The sequence below is a fragment of the Rhea pennata genome, chromosome 6 (genome assembly GCF_028389875.1).
Source record: "Rhea pennata isolate bPtePen1 chromosome 6, bPtePen1.pri, whole genome shotgun sequence".
Lineage (NCBI taxonomy): Eukaryota > Metazoa > Chordata > Aves > Rheiformes > Rheidae > Rhea > Rhea pennata.
The window spans coordinates 12739020-12761890 of NC_084668.1; the positions used below are offsets into that span (position 1 = coordinate 12739020).

At 43.6% G+C, this 22871-nt stretch overlaps 2 protein-coding genes across 2 annotated transcripts in view; one reads left to right on the top strand and one right to left on the bottom strand.

The window, feature by feature from the left end:
• The window catches only part of SEMA5B (semaphorin 5B), a 270689-nt gene extending 263942 nt beyond the window's left edge, over positions 1 to 6747 (top strand). The window contains exon 23 of the mRNA XM_062578940.1: positions 4167 to 6747. Coding sequence (XP_062434924.1) covers positions 4167 to 4322 — 156 coding nt within the window. The 3' untranslated portion in view covers positions 4323 to 6747. The remainder of the gene's footprint in view (positions 1 to 4166) is intronic.
• Positions 6748 to 19123: 12376 nt separating this feature from the next.
• SLC49A4 (solute carrier family 49 member 4) overlaps positions 19124 to 22871 on the bottom strand; it is a 63642-nt gene continuing 59894 nt past the window's right edge. Inside the window, exon 9 of the mRNA XM_062578734.1 lies at positions 19124 to 19844. Within this exon, the coding sequence (XP_062434718.1) occupies positions 19729 to 19844 (116 nt within the window). The 3' untranslated portion in view covers positions 19124 to 19728. The remainder of the gene's footprint in view (positions 19845 to 22871) is intronic.

Sequence of the window (22871 nt, forward strand, 5' to 3'; positions counted from 1 at the left end):
TGTCATCAGGAAGGTCTGGAGCCAGATGATGGTGCTGTGGGGCTCAACCAGCAAAGCCTCTCTTTAACCTCTGAAACCCACATTGAGGACAGACTCAGCTCTAGCACTCACTGTACTCTAGACAGCTTAGTTACTACAGCTATGAATAAGTCCCTACTAAAACACCAAGGGATTGGTCCTTCTAAGAGGATTTATTGAAAATTGTCTTCAGCAACCATTTCTTGACCATAGTGATGTTGGGAAGATGCTCCTAGGGATTGGCCAGTGAGCAGGAGTCTGTTCTTTGGCTGTTTTTGTGATTGATTGTAGCTGTGAGGTGGTGACAACTCTTGATCTTTCTTGTTGAGACTGATAAATATTGGTTGAAATGTCTGTGAGTCGTTCGGGCTTTTTTTGTCCCTACAGAACCTCTGGTGCTTTGGGAGGCTCTGACCTTGACCATGTAACACATACAGTGTAGGGACAGTATCTTCCAAAGGGAATGTCCTTGACCATCTCTGTGTACCGTCACATTGAGGAATAGCCAAAAGAGAGCAAAGGCTTAAACTCTGAATAAAATAGAAGAGAGCCCACACTGAGAGATTTAACTGCGGTCCTCTTCTTGCGCTGTGCATGTGTGAGTGTGTGTGTGTATATAGCTCTACAATTCACTGCTGCATGGTTTTCCTTCTTGCAAAATGCCAACCAATATTTCCAGTGCCAGAGAACCTAATCATGTATTTATTAAAATGAGTCAGACAATAAGTTTGTGTGGGGAAATGTTAAGGCAGTGCGCATTGATCATGCTGATTTAGGACGGTACTGCCATCTCAGTGTTTCTGGAGACAAATTCTTTGCAGCTAATTACATTATAAATTCCGTTAAACCACTTTCATAAGGTATTTCCCTAAGATATAAAGCCCTCCATGAGAACCAAAGAGAGCAAAGGAACAGTTGTGGGTTTTTTTTCCTAATTAAATGTTATATGAAAGTAAGACAAGAGAGAGGAAAACAGAATGAAAATCTTGTTAATTAAATGCTAAGTCTTCTGTAAGGAGCTAGTTTTAAACACTGTGGGATATGTTGAAACTCGTGCAGCTTTTCCAGCTGAAAAACAAAAGAGCAGTGTCCTGAGATTTTCATCCTCAGATCAAGATGATCCTGAGCCATCCCAGACCAGGACTGTCAACGTTATAAAATATCAGAGGTTTTAACTTTGGCATGTCTTTAATCTTAACTGTCTCAAAGAATGACCCAGACAAGCCCTGGATGCTGGGCCCCTTCGCCAAAACATCTTTCATGGGCTGCTCTTATCCTGCAGTTTTTGCTGAGCATCTTTCCCGTGGGTGTCCTTTGAGTGCTTGCTCACACGAAACCTGCTCCTCACTGCCTTGCTGCAGCAGTTTCTCTCCTCAGGTCGGCAGTGGCTTTCCCCTGTATGCCAGTGCAGGTGTGACGGTGGTGTTCGCTGCCCTGGTACGGGCCAAGAGCCTGGGGAGAGGGGCGGTGGGGAATCAGCCTCCTCCTCCCACTGCGGAGGTCCGTGGCTGGGGGGACTGCGCTGCCCGTGGTAGGCACCAGAGCTAGGGACTCTAATAAGGAATGAGCAGTCGTCATGTCCACCTGGTGTGAGCAGATGTGTGTGTTTGCCAGAGAACCGTTCCCCCCAAATGCTCCGTTGTAATGCATAGCAAAGTGTTTTATACCAGGGGATCTCAAGCATTTTTACCAAGCTGGGTCAGAAGATACTGAAGCACAGAGAAGTTAATTGAATTTCCCAAGGAAGCATAGCAAGCAGCAGAGAGCTGAACCTGACTCCTTTGTTTCCCAGCCTCAAGTACAAAGTAGCAGACTATTGCCTATGCTATCTTAGTATTTCTTTGGGTGGCTAAGAGCAAAGTATGACATTTCTTTTTATTTCTTCCTTTCATTTCAAAGGGCGCAAATTCTCTTACTGTGGAAGTATTTGTCATTTTGAGCACGCCTATACAAATTCTCTCTTCAGCTCCTGCAACTGATGTGCTGTGAGCTTATCTTATAGAGTCCAGGCAGGGAGAGAGCCCAGTCAGACCAGACGGTTCTCCTCCTGGTATCATGTATGAGATGTTTCAGGTGTTGTCTGTTGTCCAAAAAGTTACTCAGGTATAGCAATTCCAGTGATCATTATATCTTAGCTCCTGCATCCCTGGTTAGAAAAACAGTCCAAGTCTATTGATTTGTTTAATAATTTTCTCTAAAGCATTTTCCTTTTCACAATTTGCAATTGGGAAGCTCTATTTTTTCCAGGTTACTTTTGCCAGAGGAAAGGCTTTCCTTTTAGCACCTCGCATGAAACCGGGAGTCACAGTTCCCAAGGTAGCTGTAATTGTGGGTCTGCTAACAAAAGAAAGTGTTTTCTTTTCTTCTTCCTCCTCTCCCCTTCCCCATGCAGTAAGATTGCTCGATTAAAATGAAATTGGAACATAAAGGTACTGCCTGTGGTCTTAGCCGTAGCTCTGGTCATTTAAGCAATAACAGTTGGCGTGTGGCTAAGCCCCAGTTGTGCCATACTTATTTGCACAGGACAAGACCTACCTGTAGCCTTCTAAAAGTTGGACTCTCACTGCCAGCTAGTTGCCTTGCTGCTCCCAGACTACAGCGGGGACAGGGGCTCTCCCAGAAGGCAGTTTTCATCCACACCTGCCTTCACATGGGAAGGAGGCTTCTCCCTGGATTACCGATGGAGCCTGAAGTTTAGGTGGCTGAAGTGAGATGAGCTGAATCTGACCCTTTGTGATTTGCTTTTTTCACTTGAAGAGCATAGGAAACTGCTTGCCCAGGTGAGCTATGGCTCCTCTGTGAGTAAAGCTAATGGAGTTGGGTATTTGATGGTTTTGAACATTAGTTAATTCATTTCCATCTTGCCCTCAGCTGGATAGGGTATGAGCTGCTTGTCTCAAAGGGAAACTAAGGTGAAAAGCTTTCCCCAGAAGCATCGAGTAGTAGCAGAACAACCATTAGGTCCTAGGACTTGTTACCACTCTAGACCCCTCCATCTCTCTGCTCCAGACAGGAGAGACACTCATACCCTCTTTGGAAATGTGCTGTGCAACTGTCATTAGGCTTCTGCAGTAACATGCCTCGTGTTGATGCTCACATCAAAGGCCTGACTTCTCTGCCCTGCAGCATCACAACCCCTCAAAGGGTGCATAGGGGTGATTTAGGCCAGAAGCACATCTAAGTCATTTCAGCCAAGGGTTATTTGAAAAAAAAAGAACTGTGATAAATGTTCCTCAAAAATTGCAGCCAAATTCATTCAAATCAGCTGACTAGGAAGATGAAGGATAAAGTTTCATACAATTATTGCATCCTCCAAATCAGGATTTATTCTTGTGCATAGGTAATGGCTGACATAGCAATGGGTTTTAATCCCAAGGCGGGAGGGAAGAATAATAGTAATTTTTGCTGGTGGGAAGAATAATAGTTCATTCTTGCATAACACAGAAGGGGGGAGAAGGGAGGGAGAGGAACACTTATTTCTAAATTATAATGGTAAAAGGGACATTTGTGGTTCTCGTTTTTATGTTGTTGTTGACAACACTTGTTACATGGTTGTTAATTTTTTAAGTCATTTTAGTTTTTCCAAAAGTGACCATGATTTGTTACTTATACTGTAGCTTACAGAAGTGACACACTTAATATCGGGGGGTCCAAACCTGGATATCTACCAATGGAGATGGAGATCAGGTAAATGCACACCTGCTCTTCCAAAGAGAAAAAGCTGCCACTTGGCAACTGGTTTGAGAGGGAGCTGCAGGCTATGTTGAGAACGTTTTGGAAGAGATTAGATTGAGCACTAGCATTAATCACCAAGTTTTGTGGAGGCCCAGCATGGTTTTGATGATCAGTCAACATGCCATCTACTAGGAGACTCCAGGTCTCTGGAGAAGACCCTGGATTCTAGCCCTAATAATAGTTGAGCAGAGATCCACCAAAGGAGACCTGGCAGGAGCTGTGGGTCCCCCCACAGACTAGCCCCCATAGAGATTGCGATATACCATCTTACTCTCCCAGCCGGAGGGAAGGTGGTGGTGGCCGCAACAGAGACCATGCTGGAGAAGGCAGGTGAGAGGGAGGTATCTGCAGGTAGAGAAGAATAATTCTGACACACCATTTCCATGTCCATCATTTCCTCTTCTCTTTTACAGACACTTAACAAGAACAACTTGATACCAGATGACAGGACCAACTTCTACCCATTGCAGCAAACCAACGTGTACACGACAACCTATTACCCCAGTACACTGAATAAATATGACTACAGGCCTGAGGCCTCCCCTGGAAGGACCTTTACCAACAGCTGATGCTGGGCAGACCCTATAGGACTGGATCACTTCCTGTATGAAATTTTTTTAAATTGATTTTATGGACCAAATATTGGCCGCATCTCTAGATGTAAATATTGTACAGTAGGGTCTTCTTTTTTTCTTTTCCTTTGGTTAATTGTATTACTTGTAAACAGCACATCTCCTTACAAGGACAAAAAGCAAGTGGACCATTCTGCAGAGCTTTTGTGGATATTTGGCTGGAGATGGCTCTTACTACTGCAACTGTTTTATGGCTGGAAGATCGGCATTTCTGTCCAAAGCCAACACTGTCAAGGAGCTGACTGTGTGCTGTGCTCAGTGTTCACCATGCAGCAGAACACAGCTAGTACAGGTGCGCTCTAAGAATCACAAGAGGTGGCTTCTTGGAGCAAGCAGTGTCTGTCTGGTGACGCGCATCCTTCTTGGGACGGGGTAGCAGTGGTGCCCTGGGTGACACATAGCTCACGAGACAGCCTGAGTGGGACTCCACCATGCCAACAACTTGAAGAATGGTTTCTTTTTCTTTTGCTTTTATTATTTTTGCGGGTTTTTTTTAAATGTTTCTGAAAAAACAAAAAAAGTGACTTTCTAGGGCAGTGTTCCCTGTATCTTCAACAGAATCTTTTCTTACTATAGGAAATTCTCTCCACAGCCTTCTTTGGTAATATGCAATCCAGCTGATGGAAAAACAACACACAAAGTGCATTACCCAAAGAAGCTTTTCAGAATGTTTCCAGTCTTAATTAAAAGAAAATTATGCAGGCAGTGAGAAGTTGAGCTAAGTGAATGTTGGAATAACATCAGTGCCATGAGCTTGGAGTGCCTAACAAAGAAAAAAAGATGTTTATTTCACTGGAAAAAAATACGTGATGATTGCCGGACAAGAGCCATGGGCTTTTTTTTTTTTTTTCCTTACTTTCCTTCTTTTTTTTTTTCTGAGACAGTGTTAACTCTTTTTCTTCCAGCTTTGATCGCAACTGTGTCTGCCAGGAAAGACGATTTCAGAGGCCGTGCTCTTCTTGTGGGAAGTCACCATGCTTTGGGCTTATTTTTACTCTTGTTTCACTGTTGATTTTTTGTTCATATATTTTCAGAGAGTGAGTAATTCTGACTTTGCAGGGGGAGAGTATTTTTGTAAGGAATGTTTCCATAGTCTGACATGACCCAGAAAGTCTGCTGCACATTCTTATAGCATCTTCCAGTCAGTGGGCTATGAAATAATAACACAGCTGAGTAATGTGTGTTGTTTGCCAATATTTCTTTAATTTTGCCGAACAAAAACAACCCAACAAACAAATGCTGCTGCAGCTATTGAAGTAGATTGGGGCAGTGGCATTATTAAACAGTATATCCAGCCTTGAAATGTAACTTTGTGTATGTGTGTGACTGTGTCTATAAGAACTGTGTTAGTTTGATGCAGAAGCCATGTTGTCTACAACCAGATGTTTGTCTGACATACTTGTTTGGCAAAAAGGAAACTTATTGCTGGTGCTTAATGTACAATTACATCCAGTGTGTTAGCAACGTGAGCAAGTTCACCACTGTTATCATTCAGTGTTTCTAAATATTTATAATGAACTCCTGATGCTAAGAATTTTAGACTGTCACAATACTGAGCATGAGATAAAAGTACACCCCGAAACGTGCATGAGCTCCAAGTGGTCCCGAACTTGGATTTGTTGTCTGCATCTTTTACTCGAGCAATTGCCATGCCTATGCTTGGTCAGAGACTTGGACGTGTTCCAAGCGGTTCCATTTATATTATTCGTTTTATTTGAGGTTTTTTTTTTTTTTTTCCCTGTACATCAACACTCTGCTGGTTTCTCAGTGCTGTTACTTTGCAGTTGCTTGGCTGGAGGTCGAGCCGGGGCTCTGTGCTCAGCTCTTCCACGTAGGGGCGGTCGGAGCTGAAGAACGACTCTGCGCTCGTGACGAGCGTGGTGCTTTTCCTGGGAAGGAAAAGCCAGTATGGCTCTCCAAGCCTATGGTGTGGGTGTTTGGCCAGAAGGCAAGACTAAAGTAACCTCCCATTTTTAAATTAGTTAACGTATAGACTTCAGTTTGACGTATAGACTTCAGTTTGCAGTGATTGAAGGCTGCAGGGGTGTTTGGAACGAAGCGTGGTCGTTAGCACTGCCCCAAGGATGCCTTAGGCTCCGTGGTGCCCGGCATTTCCAGCAGCTGCTCTTCTAATTTAGCCGGCTGGTCCTGCTTCGGCGCTGGTTTCTCCAGGAGCCGAAGCAGGCCCCGAGGCTGGGATTAAGTTAGCGTACCTGGGATTTCCCAGCTTTAATTATTTGGGTGAGTCAGAAGATAATGTTGGCTTGTGAGATCGCTCCAGTCACTGTGAAATTAAAGCCGTCTCTGAGCTGCCCTTGCAGGGGATTCCCGGCTGCCGACCCGGGCTGCGGTTACCGTGCGTGTGGCAGGCTGCAGCTGTGGGGCGGGCTGGGGGCGGCGAGCAGTGAGGCAAACCGCACAATTATTTTCATTTTCTGTTTTTCCTTTTTTCCTTTTTTTTTCTGGGGGGGGGGGGCGGTCCTTAAACATTTTTCCATTTTCAGCCTCTCTGAATAATGATGTGATTTAAACTGCTAATTTTTTTCTTTTTTTACAAAGAAAAAGTCCACATAGCAGCTGGAATTATTTAAATGTGCGACTCGCCAATATAGGTCATTGCTGCCATCGTGTTCGAGAGGGGCACATGCTGTAGGCCCCCGGCGGGCAGGTGCTGCGTGTGGCTGTGGTTTCAGCAAGGCATTCCTGCCAAGCAGCCAGCCAAGCGGAGTCAGCGCTTTTCCCTGTAACTGGCAATCACGGGGTCGGCAAACTCCATTTGAGCAGAAAGTAGAACCCAAGAGGGGGAGAGAGAGAGAGAGAAAAAAAGAGATAAATCAGGACTCTCAATACTCAGTTAATGTTCGATGAGAGTGCAGGAGTGCAGTTCTTTGAGACCAAGATTAATACAATGTGAGGGTTGTCTTTTTTTTATTATTATTGTTTTAATGGACTCTCTAATATGTGGCAGGTCAGCGACACCACATGCAGTGACGCTCTCGTGGTCCAGGCAGGTCAGTGGCTTGATCCTCAGGTCTGTAATGTCTGCAGTAGATGACTGAACAGCTCCTGCAGTTCGATGCTAAACTTGCTGAAATTGCCTATCATTCCTAGTATCATCTTAAAGTACACTGGAAATGCATTTAGTTCTGAAGTGTTACTTTCCAAAAGAATTACCTCACTAAATATATACATACATATATATACATATATATATATACACACACACACACACACACACACACACACACACACACACACACATATATATGTATGTATGTATGTGTATATATTTTTCTTTCACTTCTAAGAAGGTGAGGGAGAGCACTGGTCATTGCTCTGTTGGCCTCGGGGCATTCGTTCGACACAAACCTTTGGCTAGGAGTCGGGCGTACACCCTGTCCCAGATGACAGGAGTCTTATGGCCAAATATTTAGCAGCAACATCCATAATTAGGGCCATTTGGTGTCTTTTCCCACGCCAGCGGCCGCATCACTCTCCCGCGAGAGTGCAGGTACGGCCGAGTTGTCCCGGCTGCGGGCTGCGATTGCCCCACGCCAGACCCACCACGTGCAAAACCACCGGCGGGCCGAGAGGGGCTGTTGCTCTACAGCTGTGCTCGGCCGTGCGAGCCAGGCCGCCCCGAACCGCGTGGGACGTGCAGATGGGGCAGGAGCCGCGTGCGCGGCGCGTTACCGCCGCTGCTCGCAGTGCCTTGCTTTGAGAAACCGAGCTACGGTTGTTAAAGCAGCAGCGAGGAGGGATGGAGGCCACGTCTGGTGCAGACAGCGTGACACCTCCAGTGTCAATCTGATGCTAAGGCCACCTGAAGAGGAAATTGCTGTCCACTGAGACTGATTTATTCTTTGTACCAAATGAAGTGTGCAGGAGAGCTTTTATCTATATATACACAGATATATATGTATGTTTGCGTGTGTGTGTGTGTATCTATATCTATCTACCTATATATTCATATATACACACATGCACACACACATATATGTATATTTATAGATCTGTGTATATAAATGTAAATGTAGCATTTGTGTAACAACTTACTCTTTCTTTTGATCGGGTATACATCTATCAGTGGATAGATGCTGTATTTATTTATAATACATACATTATATATATATAAATACATACACATACATACATGCACATGTATGTATGTATGAGTGCACGCGCGCACACACACACACGCAAAATGCCTGCAGAGGAAGCAGAATAAGAAAGATAGTGCTAGTATTCAAATCCCACAGAGACAAACTAAATAAAAAAAAAAAAAGTGAAAAAATCTGGTATCCTTTCCATTAGTTTTGACAAAACCCATTTCTGAGCTAAATGCAAAATATTTTTTTAATTGAAAAGAAAACTGATTTTTCTAGTTAGAAATGCTGATTCACCTCTAAATCATTCTGGTTAAGAAAAAGATTCTTGCTGCTGCTTATATTTTCTGAATAAGCCTCCTGAGTCTCTCAAGTGTAGCGCTTTATTTTTTTTTATATAATTATAAATAGGGAGTAAGTGTGCAAATAAAATAGCAAGTAGGCGTAACAAATGTTGTACCATTAGAGCAAAACATATCATCTGCTAGAACTGGAAAAAAAAAAAAAAGTCATCTTCTACTTGCACATTGAAGAATTTGGCAGTTGCTTTCTGAGTTATTATTGGGCATCCTAAGCCTTGCCCTGCCGGCCCCAAGGAGGCTTTAGCGCAGCGGTGGGGACGAGCAGCCCTGCACCCCGCGGGCCCAGCAGGCCGCGAGCGTCGGCGCCCCGGGGCTCCAGCGGTCGTGGCTGAGGCTCCACACACGGCTCGTGCCCCGTCGCACCGTGAGTTAGCCCGTACGCAAGGCACTGCCTCCCCTTGGACTTGTCTGGTGGAACGAAGGAACACCCAGGAAATTTGGTTTGCGGGATTTTATTTTTTTAAAAAAGGGTCATTTACTGCCCTTCTGCCCAAGGCTCAGGCTCGTACAGCGGCATCTCCCCCTTAAGCCTGTTAGAAAGATACTTCAGGAGCAGCCTTGGGGTAGGTGAGCAAATCTATAGTTTTTGATGTTGTCCGACCTCTAGAGCCTTTAAACCAGGACAAAAATGTCTTTAGAGCACAGGTCTTGGTAGGACCTGGGGGGGGGGGGGGGGGTTGTTGGCCAGTCTCGGCCAATCTGCCTGCAAATTCCTCATGTGGACCCGTGGGAAATTTTTAGTTCTATAGTTGTCCAGGCTAGAGGAGCAAAAACAGCTATTTTGATAGCCACAAATACGAGTGTTCAATGTTCTTCAACACAAGTTTGTCTCCTGAACCTGGTTTCTTCTCTTCTGCCTCCAGCCTCTGCAAATCTGCCCCCGCTATTAGAGAAGGTTCAGTGATACACGAGCAGCGTTTGGCTTTCTGGAATTCCCAATGTGATTTTTTTTTTCCTTTTATTTAAACGAGTCTGATCGCGAATAATGTAAACGCTCCACTTGCAGCACTGAAAGCTCTGCGAGCCGGAGCGCTGCGATGCGCGTGCCAGCGAGTCGAGCGGAGGTCAGTGCGCACAGGCCATTAATAACAGAAGTAAAACGGTTTTAGTACCAAACTGTCAAACCAATGTAAAAGCAGCCAGCTGCATGATAGTGCGGTTTGCATCCCCACACGCCTCCTCAGACGACATCCCGAAGTGCGCATACTTCAACCCGACCGAGTTAGTTAGGACCGTTCCCACAGAGGAAACGCTCGGGAGGAAGGACACTAGATAAAATGGAAATGGCGTGACTGAGTTTGTCATGGAGGTGGGAGAGTGACAGATGCAAACTGGATCTTGGATAGATGGGGAATTATTGCCAGAACCCACAACGCTCGCCCCCAAACAGCAAAACCTGGAGAGCAGCGTTGGACTCCATCGTGAAGGCACATCACCCTTCCTATGCAATTGACCTTGATGGTACTTTAGTATAAAGGTGACCTAGACTGTAATCACTGCCTTTAGACACTGTGAATTTTTTTTTGGGGGTACTCTGTATTTTTATATATTGTACAATGTAAAGAATAATTCAGAAATAAAACAGAACAACCTGGCAGGCTCGTGCATTATTTCCCCGCCGCGGATAGCGCAGCAGGACGCAGAGCCTCCCGCGGAGGCTCGAGGGGACGCAGAGCAGGTTTCGCACGAGCCTGGTTAACGCAGGGGCTGCGAAGGGCCGAGCAAGCCTCGCTCAGCCACGCGCGCGGGGCTGCAGGAGCCTTACGGCGCCTAGCGTCCTCTCCGCGACTGGGCCGCATCCCGCTGCTCGAACTTGGATTTAGTTTGCCCCCATCATAGGCTATGCGGTGGCAAAATACCGTCCCTGGGTACAACGTCCAACGCTGCTGCTGCAGTTTACTCCCCTCCAGCACAAGCCCTTGCTGGAAGAGCGGAGCATAGCTAAACACTAACCGCCTGGTGCATTTGGGAGAAAAAGAAATCATACTTCTGCCTGAGGTATCTAATGACGAAGAGCAAAGCTCTCTGAAAAAGTGGGGTGCCAGCTCGATCCCCACCTCTGCTTTCCCGCTTCCGCCCAGGACAGCGCGTGGCCGACGCTCTCCAAGGACTCGCTGCAGGCTGGGCCACGGAGACGGGCGGGCGGCAGCGAGGCGCAAACGCGCTCGTCCTCCGCGGAGCCTTTCGGCTGCACGAGCTCCGCCGCGACCAAGTTGTATCCCGCAGCTTTCTCACTTGTTACATTTTACCGGGAAAAACTGTAATAAAATGAGGAACAGGTTTTGATTGAAGGATGGTCGTCGCCTCTTCCTGAAAAATGTTATAGCTCTTGTTGCATTTATTAATCAAAGTAAAGACCATGGAAAGCGGCAGAGTCAGGAACATTTTAGTTTATGTTCCGATACAGCTCAAGACTTACACTGAAGTTTTATACAGAAAATTACACCATAACATCGTAAAAAATAGATTGGATTACTAATAACCTGAAACATGCTACACCTGCATACATAATCCTCTAATCCCAGTAAATCATAGGCTGTCATTCGGGCATTTTCATATTCTCAAGCGTGCATACAAGAATTTCTTTTCAATGCAGACCGTTAAAAAGTAATAGAGCAGCACAAGACCAGTAAAAACAAACTTGCTGTGAATAAAATTGACGGTTTCCCCCCAACCCCGTCACTCTGCGCTTGAACAGAGGCCGTTTCTGCCGAGCTCCGTTCTGCGTCAAGACGTTCCCGGCGCGCAGTTAAAGCAGAAATCCACACTGGCACCTATTTCCAATTTCCTTAAAACAACAACAAAAAACCCCCTCGCTACTGCATCAGTCTTCTGCTAGTCACTAATTTGATTCGTTAACATCGTTTCACTTGAAGCCCAAACGTATTGTATTTTCTCACTTTCCCCACGCTTCCCACCTGCACTCGTGCACTCACCGGCTTTGCGGCCGGACAGAGGGACAGACAGACCCGTGCCAAGCAGGAAAGAGAAAATAAGCATCATTTATACGTCAGGGATAAAGCAATGGCAAAGATGGGGAGAAAGTGGGTTAAAAATCCCTTTGGGGAAGGATGAGCCCAGAGGGTCAGCCGATGCCCCAAACTGCGTTAGGATCCGAGATGAACCCTGGGCCTTGATCTCTCCGTGGGGAGAAACATCTGCAACGCTGCAAAGATAAATACGAGCAGGAGCGTATCATCAGAAGAGCCTTCAGCTCCCGTGCACAGCCTGGACAGCGGCTCTTGCTAGGAGCAGCGGGGCCCCAATATTCCACGATCCGCGAGTTGACAGATCTCTCTGGAGGCTGACGGGATGTGAGGCTACTCTAACGTTGCCTCCGAGAGAGGTCAGGGTGTTACTGAAGAGCAGGCCACACACAACAAACATGGATCAAGAGATGCCAGGTTGAGTCCACCTCAATTAAACGGGGAATAAACACAAACGAGGTGGTTACTAGGGGTCTCATTTCCAAAAGCACGAACCGAAACATCAACAGAAGTAGCCAGCAAACCCAGCTGGCTTGTGGCAGCCGCAGGCTTGAACGGGGATGAGGCAGGATGTGAAACCAGTCAAAAAGATGTTGCAAGGGAGCCAAGAGCCCCCACAACATGTCTAAAGGGACAAGGAAAGCAAGCCATGTCTCGGGGCTGATGGCAAAGAGAAAGACCACGAGAGACCGCTCATTCCCCAAGGATGGTTTGTGATTTCTGTCCTGAGCTGAGACATCTGTGGAGTCTCTGCCTCCTTTCATCCCACGTGTGCACACATGGTACGAAACGGCCACAGAAGTTGTAATTTAGGTGGACAGAAAGAAATGAAGTGATGCAAAGGAGGTATCAGCACCTGGCTGAGACTGGTGAGACAGTCCATGGTGGGGACGTGTGTACGAGCCCCAACCTCCTGCCGTTTAAACGGTCGGCTGAGCAAAACCCCGCTGCGGGAACCCAAGTCTCGCAGCGCGCAGGGTCCCTGCTCGGCCGCGCTGCCGCGGGCGCTGCTCTTCGCTGAGCTCCAGCAGCCCCTCTACCCTCAGCCCGTGGAAAAGCCCTTTCCCCTCCAAATCCCACCTCCCGTCCTACCTGCAACCTCAGCCTCCTCGGTGTCCCCTCTGTGCTTACGGCCCCATTTTTATTAGAGGCCCTCGGAATTAATGAATAATAATGGCAAGGGAGAGAGAAGGGAGAGAGGAGTCATCCTTTTAATGTGCAACACCCCGTACGCCAAGTAGCACGCGCTCCACGGTAAGATTCCAGTTTTCAAAAAAAAAAAAAAAAAAAAAAAAAAAAAAAAAAAAGACATGAGGGATGTGTTATGTCTACAAGTATATAGTGGTTTAAAAGTTATTTTCTGAAAAATAAAAATATAGCACATCAGAATCTTGCATACAAAAAGTAGAATTTGCCTTAAAATAAAATTCTATCAAATCATTAAAAATTTACAAAAGTAAAATGCATACAAATTCCAGTAAAATTGAACAGTCTTACAGTTGGAGAATTGTTTATAAAGATGCACTGCAACACATAAAACCCTCGTATTTTTCTGTATGTTAACATAATTTAAAATATCCCCAACGCTAAACCAGTCTTTCCACCTTCCCAAATACTTTATTTCTAAAATGCACCGCTGCAGATGTTAAACTCTGCAGGCAAATGAGATTTTCATCAGTGTTTGTACAGGATCCTGCAGATAGGCAGGCAGCCACATTTGGAAAATACATTTTTTGGTCAAACCCAGGAACCAAAGGTTTTGCAGCCGGAGGACGTGCGGCCCCAGCACAAGCCCAGGGCCTTTTGCGGTGCTGCTGGGCGCGCGACTCGGCACCCGAAAGGAGCCGAGACCCGAAGGCAGCGTGACCGCCGCGCACGTCCCGAAGTCGCTGGCAGCTCCGTACAGAGCAGCGCAGAGCCCAGGCTCTCAGCACCAGCCCCAGCTGCATCACAAACCCACGCATCACTTCTGCAAAGGAGACCGGGGCTTTTTTGGCTTTTACATACAAAGGGAGCAAGGTTGGAGATGTGGCCCGAGCCTGAAGAGGAAAAGCACCTCATTTAAAAAACAAAAAACAACAAAAAAACCCCTCAAACACTATTTGCTCATGATATTTTTCTTCGTGTAGCAGTACAAAGCGAGCATAAATCTGTCTGGATACAAGTGAAGAAATCACACATAGGATGCTAGCGGCGTGAGACACCATGGAAGAAAACGCTTTTATTGAAAAGGGCAAGTCACCCGTTCCTCACCTGCTACACCTACAAATACCAGCAACTCTTACAGAATTTCTACAAGTGTCACTTGAAGCCGACTGCCAAAACAATATTTGTTCCAGTGCAAATGGTGTCACAGACATAAAACAAAGTTAAGAATCTCATCCTTGAGAAAGTTTGCATGCGTTGTGCGCACCAGGAAGGATTTTAAGCCTTCCAAGATAGCACAAAACTCTCTTCATTCACCTCGTGTTTAACCTCCAAGGGCAACGCACAAACGCAGCACAAAAAGTACTTGAGCAAAAGCAGCCAGAAGACACCAGGAAGACACCCAATTTCCATGTGCTCTCCTAGATGCTAAATCAGACTGTGCCAAATAAACAAACACCTCGAGGACACAGCAGCAATTAACCCCACAAGCTCAGCAACGTATTTCCTGAAGTGCCAAGAGACCACATCACCCATGCAGGAGTGGAGGGTGAAATGCTCATCTGAATGCTGGAGTCGGGAGTAGGGTGAAGGCCCAGCTTAAGAAAACAGAAAGCCAAAATTTCCAAAAAGGATTTAACTTTAGGAGCCTGGATTTTGAGTGGCCCGAGTTGAGACGTTTCACGGATGTGCAGAGGGAGGAGGTATCCCTGACGACGAGATCCCTTTAACACAGCTCGAACCAGGCCACAGAAAACACACAAGCCGAACACCCAAGAACATAACGTCGCCCCGAGATCCTCGCCGCAGCCCTTTCCACCTCCTCCTCGGCACCGCTCTCCTCTCCCTGCAATCCCGCCGCAAACGCCTCCCGCAGGAGCCGCTCGCTTGGGACGTACCGCTCCAAACGCGCTGCGAGCCCGAGCGAAAAGCCAGAGCCAAAGCATCTGCGCAAGTGTTTGCTCCCGCTTGTCAAAATTTTGGAAAGAGAGAAATTTTCTCCTCTATTTATTACTGTTTCATCAGTCTTGAAGCACGAACCGTAAAAGCTATCAGCAGATTGACACCATCGTTCGATGAGGCTGTGGCTGCCGTCTCCACGGACGTTGGCCTATGTCTTCTGAAATTAAACTCCACGATGGAGCCAGACAGACGCTGCTACGCCGCCTACAAGCGGCGTCTCCTCAGGAGTAACTGCAGAGAAATGAATGAATCACAAACCTCCTCCACAGCCTCGACGCTGCGATCCCCGTCCTAGAGCCGTGGAAGGTAACACGGAAATCCCTGCTCGCTACAGCGGGGCAGCGTTTAACCTCACGCAACTGCGGGTCTGTGACTTCCACCTCCTCCTCCTCCTCCCTCCTTCGGGCCCTCGCAGGCTCTCTCGCACCCACCGCATCCCTCGTTCTCAGAGCTTGGCGCATTACAACACTGAGAATAACGATAACCAGTATCAAACACGAATCGGTATCAAATACCAATATTCAGACAGATTCATACAAGTGTAGCAGCCATCTTGCCAGATTATTACAGCAGCCAAAAAAAAACCCTAATGAAACAAAAAACCCCGCAAAATTAACATTTTCAAGTGACCCAATATAAGAAATGAAGATTAACAATTAAAAAAGCCCTGTTGTCTTAGCATTACGAGACAATTAAATCCACTAGATAAATAGTATAATCCCCATTAATATTTTAGTTAATCCTCAAAAACTGAACAGTGCTTCCCTTTCTAGTCTCAGTCAATATATGCATACAAATCAATTCATTGTTTTTTTTTTCCTTTTTTTTTTTTATTAACGTAAGGCTATGCATTTACTTGCTAAGTTTAACAAAGGTTACTGTAAAACTGATCACCTCAACCCAGTATTTCAGTGTCTAAATGCCCTACAGAAACCTCTCCTTCCCTTATTTGACCCATCAGCCTATTACCCTGTGGGTTATAAATGCCAGCACAGGGGCAGCCTGGCATTTTCCAACCTACTTGAAGACTTAAGACATCCCACTCCTGTTCCTTTTAGACCTGTCAGATGATTTGCAATACGCTGATCATGCTGCAAACCTGAATATACAGTGCATGGTGCCTCTGTGAGTGCAGGAGCCAAATTTATAAATTTTAGGCAAATTATACTGTTCTTATAATAGACTATCTGGTCACCTACATGGTGCAAAGGACATGTAAAATCCTTTGGTTTTGCACCTTCCTCCTGCTTGCTTGGTTTTCTAAAAATCACTGTTTTCATGCTTATTAAATAGATGCTTGACCTATCTAAAATTGACTTGGGAACTCAAAGTGCTTCTCTGCAGTACCTGCAAGGACACTAAATGAAGGGAGCAGAAGGCCAGTGAGGAAGGCAAAGGAATCAAAGGGAAGTTAATGGTTAAAAGTGGTGAAGAGCGACAGTGAACAGCACTCCAGGGGAGCCTAGCTCTTCTAAACCTTAGCGTCCTCACTAGCAGCATGAAAGTTAACACAGCTCAAGAGCTAGCAAGAAGAGGAGAACTGGGAGCTGAATTCAGAGTTATTACTGAGCCAAAGAGAAACCTGAGCAGCAGCTCAGAATGAAGCTACTTAAAATGAAGATCTATTAAAGAGAGCATAGTCGCTATAGAGTATCTTTCCTTGCATTTGCAATACAAAACACAGAGCAATTACTTGTATTTAAGGAGCTCTGCAGCATTTTGTAAAACTTGTTTTGGATGCCCACATGAAACACAATGTACAGCCACAGTGTCTTAGCACTGCTTAGGACTTTCCCTCTGGTCTTAAATTCTCACTTTCAATAAGGTATTATTATCCTGAAAGTTTTCACCCATGGTAAAAGAGAACAAGGGTGGACCAATTTCATAACCCTTGGTTGAGCAATATTCCCGTGGGCTTCAGGCAGGGTACTGGCATGAAATGGACTGCTCCTCCTCCAAAGAAAAATCCTGCTACTGGTGTCAGATGTAGATGAGTTATCTCAGACATCTCCAAGTACATTTGCACTGCCCACCTCCTAGGCCAAGCGAGATTTGCTAATTTGATAAAATTTTAACCACCCAAAATCGCATGTGTGGAATACAGCAGTGCCCTGCAGAACTTCAAGTAATTTGGGAATGATCCTTTGTTTTTTATGCTGGCAGGTTTCCATCAGATTTCTTGGATATTCAGGCTGAGGGTGAACTGCAGAACAGTGCCTGTAACCACAGCACAGGTCTTCAGCAGCACCCTGTTGCACTCAGCTCTAGCTCATGTATGCTCACTCTTCTCCCCCAGCTGTACGGAGAGGCTGGACCTGGCAGCCCTGACAAATATTTTGAATTGCTCCCTGCTCTCTGGCAGGGAGGAACCGTAGGTGACAGTCTGAATATGGCCTCAAATGCTTCTCCATCTTAAAATACTCAGGACACTGAAAGGATGGGAACTCTCTATCACTCAGGACAGTGCCTGAACTACACAGTTTTAATCTTATTACAGCCACAGTAAATTGCAGAATTAGAGCTCCTGCCATGACAACACAACTCCAATCAGTCCCTTGGCAAGCCGTTCTGGTTTGCAGAAGACAACAGGTAGCAGCAGCTACTGGATACTGAAACTATTCCAGGCACTAACACATAGTAAAAAAAAAAAAGCTGGACAGTTAATACCATTCATCTGAAAAATGACAAAAGGATGAGATGATGCTGCACCATTGAATGTGCTGGTTAGATCGATTTAGTTATCTCAATCTAAGTTAGCTCTATGGTCTACGAAGAGCCCATTTCAAGCGAGAAAAGGTCTTTTAGTGGCTGATACAGACAACAAGCAAAGTCCATTTCCTGTTTCTTACTGCAGTAAATACATCCATTCTTTTGAAAACATAAAAGTAGATGCCATGGAACAGCTTATTTTATTTTAGTGCACATTCCTGAGTTGAAGGTAGTAATGACATATTCTCTCTGCAAAAGGAGAGAAGACTGAACGAGTGGATACGTGTCTGAAAGGCAGTGCTCAGTCCACCCAGGTTTTATCCGACAGAGTTTACAGCGGCTGTGCCGTTCAAAAGCGGCACAGGAGAGCCCCTCATAGGACCAAAGGCTGCTTGATTCAAACTTCTGCTGAAGCAGCACACTGCACACCAACATCCTCAAACATGTGCACACACCGCTCGCTACAGAACAGCTACAGCAGGAAAGCATTCGCTCCACCAAAAAAAAAACCCAAACCAAAAAACCCTAGGTCACTGACAGTGTATGTATGTAATCTCATTCACGACAGTGACTTGTTTAGTTACAACCAGTGATATACCACCATCCAGAAACATGATTACTTAAAATAAACCTATGTAAACACATACCCTTTTATAACTTATATATATGTAAAATATATATAAGTTTTATTTGTGAATACATAGATATAAATATGCACACAAAGTCTAACACAAAGCATAGAACACAAATGGAAATATTTTAAATGATGCTCAACTGAAATATAAGCACACAATTAAGAAATTAGTAGGTTTAAAATTGAATTAAAAAACTATTCAAAGTGTCTTCAATATTTATGTTCAAGTAAGAGTCAGAAAGACCATAAATTAGTACTGATAAAAAGAGCTGGCATTATATTTCCCATGTTATGCCAAAACTCGTAAGTCATTTCTCATTGTCACTTCGCCATCGGGGCACCTCATTAACTAGAAAAAGTTTTCAGAAAACTCATTTTAAAGACTTAGATTAACAAACCATATTGTTTAGGCACCCTCAATTGTAAACTAATCCTAAAAAACATGCATACCTTAGAGTATCAGAAGAGAAGTAGCAGGACTCCAACATCCACACCAATATGAACAGGTCTTCATGGTTTAAAAAAAAAAAAAAAAAAAAGTAGTACTGGAGATGGGGAATGAAAGAGTAACACAGTGGAGGCCTTTAAAACAGCAACATTTACAAATAGTGACTCTCAAACTTCTGAGATACCACAGATGGCTTCTATTGAGGACACACAGAACCATGGTGGTATTTCAGAGGCTACTTCCTATCTGTGCAAGTCGTTTTAGTGGCAGCTACAGCTATCATTCAGTACACACGTGCTCCAGGGTGATAATTAAACACCTCTAACAACATTGCAAGGACAGTTTGGGACATACAGTATGGCTAAAAACCTTGGTACCAGCGTCTTGTATCAGAAATAACTTTATTAGAATGTAAATGTAGTGTACAAGCACCAAATTGTTTCCGCTTAACTATTTAATGGACATTCATTACATAAATAACTAGCAATTTAAAACAGATTTTTTTTAAAAAAAAGATTTTTTCCCATTTTTTTTCTTTTAAGATTATTCACTATTCCTATTCTGATAGAAGACTCAAAGGCTACTGGTACCCCGGTGTGTACAGACATCTAATACAACCTTGAGTTTGCGCACACGCACACACACACAATTTTACATTTCACTGCTACATGAAGAGCCTTTTAAATAAAGAACCCAAGTTCTGACCTTAGAACCTGGACATCAGCTATATTCTATTTGTGCATTTCAGGTAGCTTCACCGCCCCGCAAGTTCCACATTTATCTGCCTTGTAACGAACACAAATCAAGGTGTGAACACAATCAAGCCTTGAACACAAGAAACCACCTTTCCCTCATTCTCGCTAATAAAGCCACTCGTAAGTCTTGTAATTTCTTGGTTTTTCTTTTGTGTGGCTGTGCAAATCCAGGCAGATGTGCAGACTGCAAAACTGACTTCTGGTCTCTTCTAAACCTTCACCAATTCTGCGTTATCAAACTGAGACAACCACATCGAGATAGAGTCTGTCGTAGGATTCCCGGAAGCACAGAATGAGGAGCAGACTGAGCAAACACGACCCTGGGAGGCACCAGTTGAACCAGGAAAACTCTGTAAAAACAGCAAACAGATTCAATTTCAGATTTACAGAACATGCTCCGTGTTTAAAGCTACCAAAACTTAAAACATTGGAAGTTAGAAACGTGGCGGGTGGGTTTGAAGGCAATTGCTGTACTCTTAACAAAACTATGACAACTCTGCAATGGATAAACAGCTTACATGGTTTATGAGACTTCCTGTGGATTTCTTTTAAAACATATATAGCCAATGCCCCTAGTTAATGCTAATCCTCCTTATTGAACATGTCAGTGGAGGGGGAAGGGGGAATCTATCGTCACTTTTTGAGAATAAATGATTTTTGAACGTGCTCCTCATTAGCTCTTTGATTTCTATGGGTTGAAAACTAAAAAAAATGGGAAAAAAAAGCACTAAATTAAAAGCAGAAGCAAAAGTAGGATTTGACTTTTAAAATCAAAGCTGCTACATAGTTAGGGATGGCAGAGGGAGACTAAACTCCTCAGAAGAAACTTAAATATAGTACAATGAATTCAATTTAAAACTAGTTGCATAAGCAGCTCTTCAGAAGCCCCTTTCTAGCTGTTAGACATAACGTACTGCTCTTAAAAGTCTGTTCCATGCTCAGTAAATCCTATCACCTAATACCTGACTATTATTTAGCAATTTTATTCAGAAACAAGTGTACCATAATACTTTTTTTTAAAAATCTGTCTTAATTTCCTGAAGAAGCATCAGTTTTGCCGGACATGATCTCTTATTCAGTATTTTACAGAATCTAAACTCTCCCTCAAAGTCTGAATTAATTATACTAAAGACTTCAGCAACGCTATTTTCTTAAATATATGTTGCTGTAAGAAAAAAGCACAATTTACATTACACAATGGAAAGGACAAAAATTCAGAAAGCCTAAGAAATCAATTCCCTGAAAACAGCAACATTCAACACCACTTCTCCAAACAGTTTACAGGTTTGTGTTTCTTTTTCTCCTTTTTCTTATTTTTTAAGGTAGCAATCTTATTAAAACCTTAATAAAAATCTTTCTTAGCTTGGAGAAGACTATGCCACGTATTCCCAAAAATTCAATGGGAAAATGCTTCATTATTATTTTCTTTATAAAACAACACTCCTGCTTAATTGGTTAATATGCTTTAACCCAAATATCCTCAAAGACCAAATTTTACTTGTAAATTCTTTATCTCTTTTTGTGCTTCAGAAGTTGAGAGCACATTGCTGATTCACACTAGCACATTGATCACATGAAGTTAAATGTTGATTTTTGTTTTTCAGTTAGAACCCACTGTAGAAAGGGAGAATGAAACTACATCCAAAGACTGAGCTTTTTGTCTTAAAACACAGGGTTAGAAGTTAGGCTAAGGCTTCTAAAAGGCTTAAATTGCCCTCTCTCAACCAGGTTAGTTGGATCAAAATCTTCAACGCACTGGAAAATTCCCAAGGCTTGGCTCCGGCACAGCCTTCATAATTGGAACATTATATATCAGAGTTTGAAAAGAAAAAGAGAAATCAGAATTAAAACTACTGAAAGATTATTTGGTGTAAAACGCAAGGCTGAGAGAACATGCTGAATTTGACTGAGTTCTGGTTTACCTATAAGCTTCTTAAAAGCCATTAAAGGATGTATCCGAATCAAAAGAAAGGCAGATATTTAAAATTATTATCCACCTTGCAAAGGATTTTTCTTTTATTAAAGTAGCCAATAGCATCAGCTAGCATTGATCACCTCTAGAGATCACATAAGCAGTTGTACTTTTGATCTCACTGGTGATAACAGCATCCCTGAGAACAGATCATCCTGAACATAACTCCCTCGCCCCGTAGGATAAAGATGGAACAGAATCCAAGTGTATTAATATACTACTGATCTTAGGTTTATCCTTACCTGCTATGGAAAAAAGTACTAAATAAAGAATAAAACAGTCCCAAATACCCTGTAGAGGTATGAGTTCACTTTATCATAATTTTTCACCAGGAAGAAGTTGGACCATCAAACAGTACAACGCATTGTACCCCAATATTTGATCATTAAGCAATTCAAAACACTGGACTGTTTCTCTGAAAAAATGCTGAAAATACCCCCAAAGTATTCCATACAATTTTTTCAGCTCCACTGTAAATGATGCAAATAATAGTATATATGAACATACCTCATGCCAACTAGTATTAACTAAACAATATTCTCTCAAAAATTAGAACTATCACATTGCCTGAAGCACAGATAGAATTAATTTTTTACAATGATAGAGTTAATGGAAAGAGCAAAAGAAAAAATGATATTTCTCTCAATTTACGCTCACAGGACAAAACTAAGAATATAGTTATTATCCTCTATACAATTACTTGTCAGAAAGAAACAAAGTTGAAAATTTGCCTCACACTGTAACCCTCAATCTGAAACACAAATCATTCTAAAATTAGTCCGCCTCCTCTTGGTTAGGAGACGCTGTTGTAAGAATTAGATGCCCTGATGACAGTTATCAGTTTCATCAGTTATCACTGATTAAAGCTATCTGTTTTCAGTGCTTCCAAAGCAAAAGACTGTTTAAAAAAAATCTTGTATCAAGAAGCAAACTTTTACCCAAATTACTAAATTAAAAAAAAAAGCAACTTCAAAAGGTATTAATAAAGACCTTTTCTATTTTAAAACAATATTGGTTCTTATTTTACAGTTTATAGTAAGACAGTACGTTTTATAATCTACTAAAATAGCAAGTTGAAAGTTATGGTCAGGAATTACAAGGAAGCCAATACTGCACAAGAGAAGAAAAAGTCTGTGAAGAAGTCCATCAAGAAGTTGATGACAATATCAAACAAAAAAGGTGTTCTGCCTCATTAGGGCCACTGGATTATCTAACGGAGCATTTCATCCGTGAGCAGTGGTCCAAAAACGACACACACTAATTCTCAGCAATATGCCCAACCAACAGAGCACTGCATTTCTCTTCTGCCCCTCCTGGGCAATAACTTTATCCCCTGAATCATAAGATTGAATTAGCTTTATTGTGGCCTTGAACGTGCATCGATAAAAACATTATTAATGGTCAC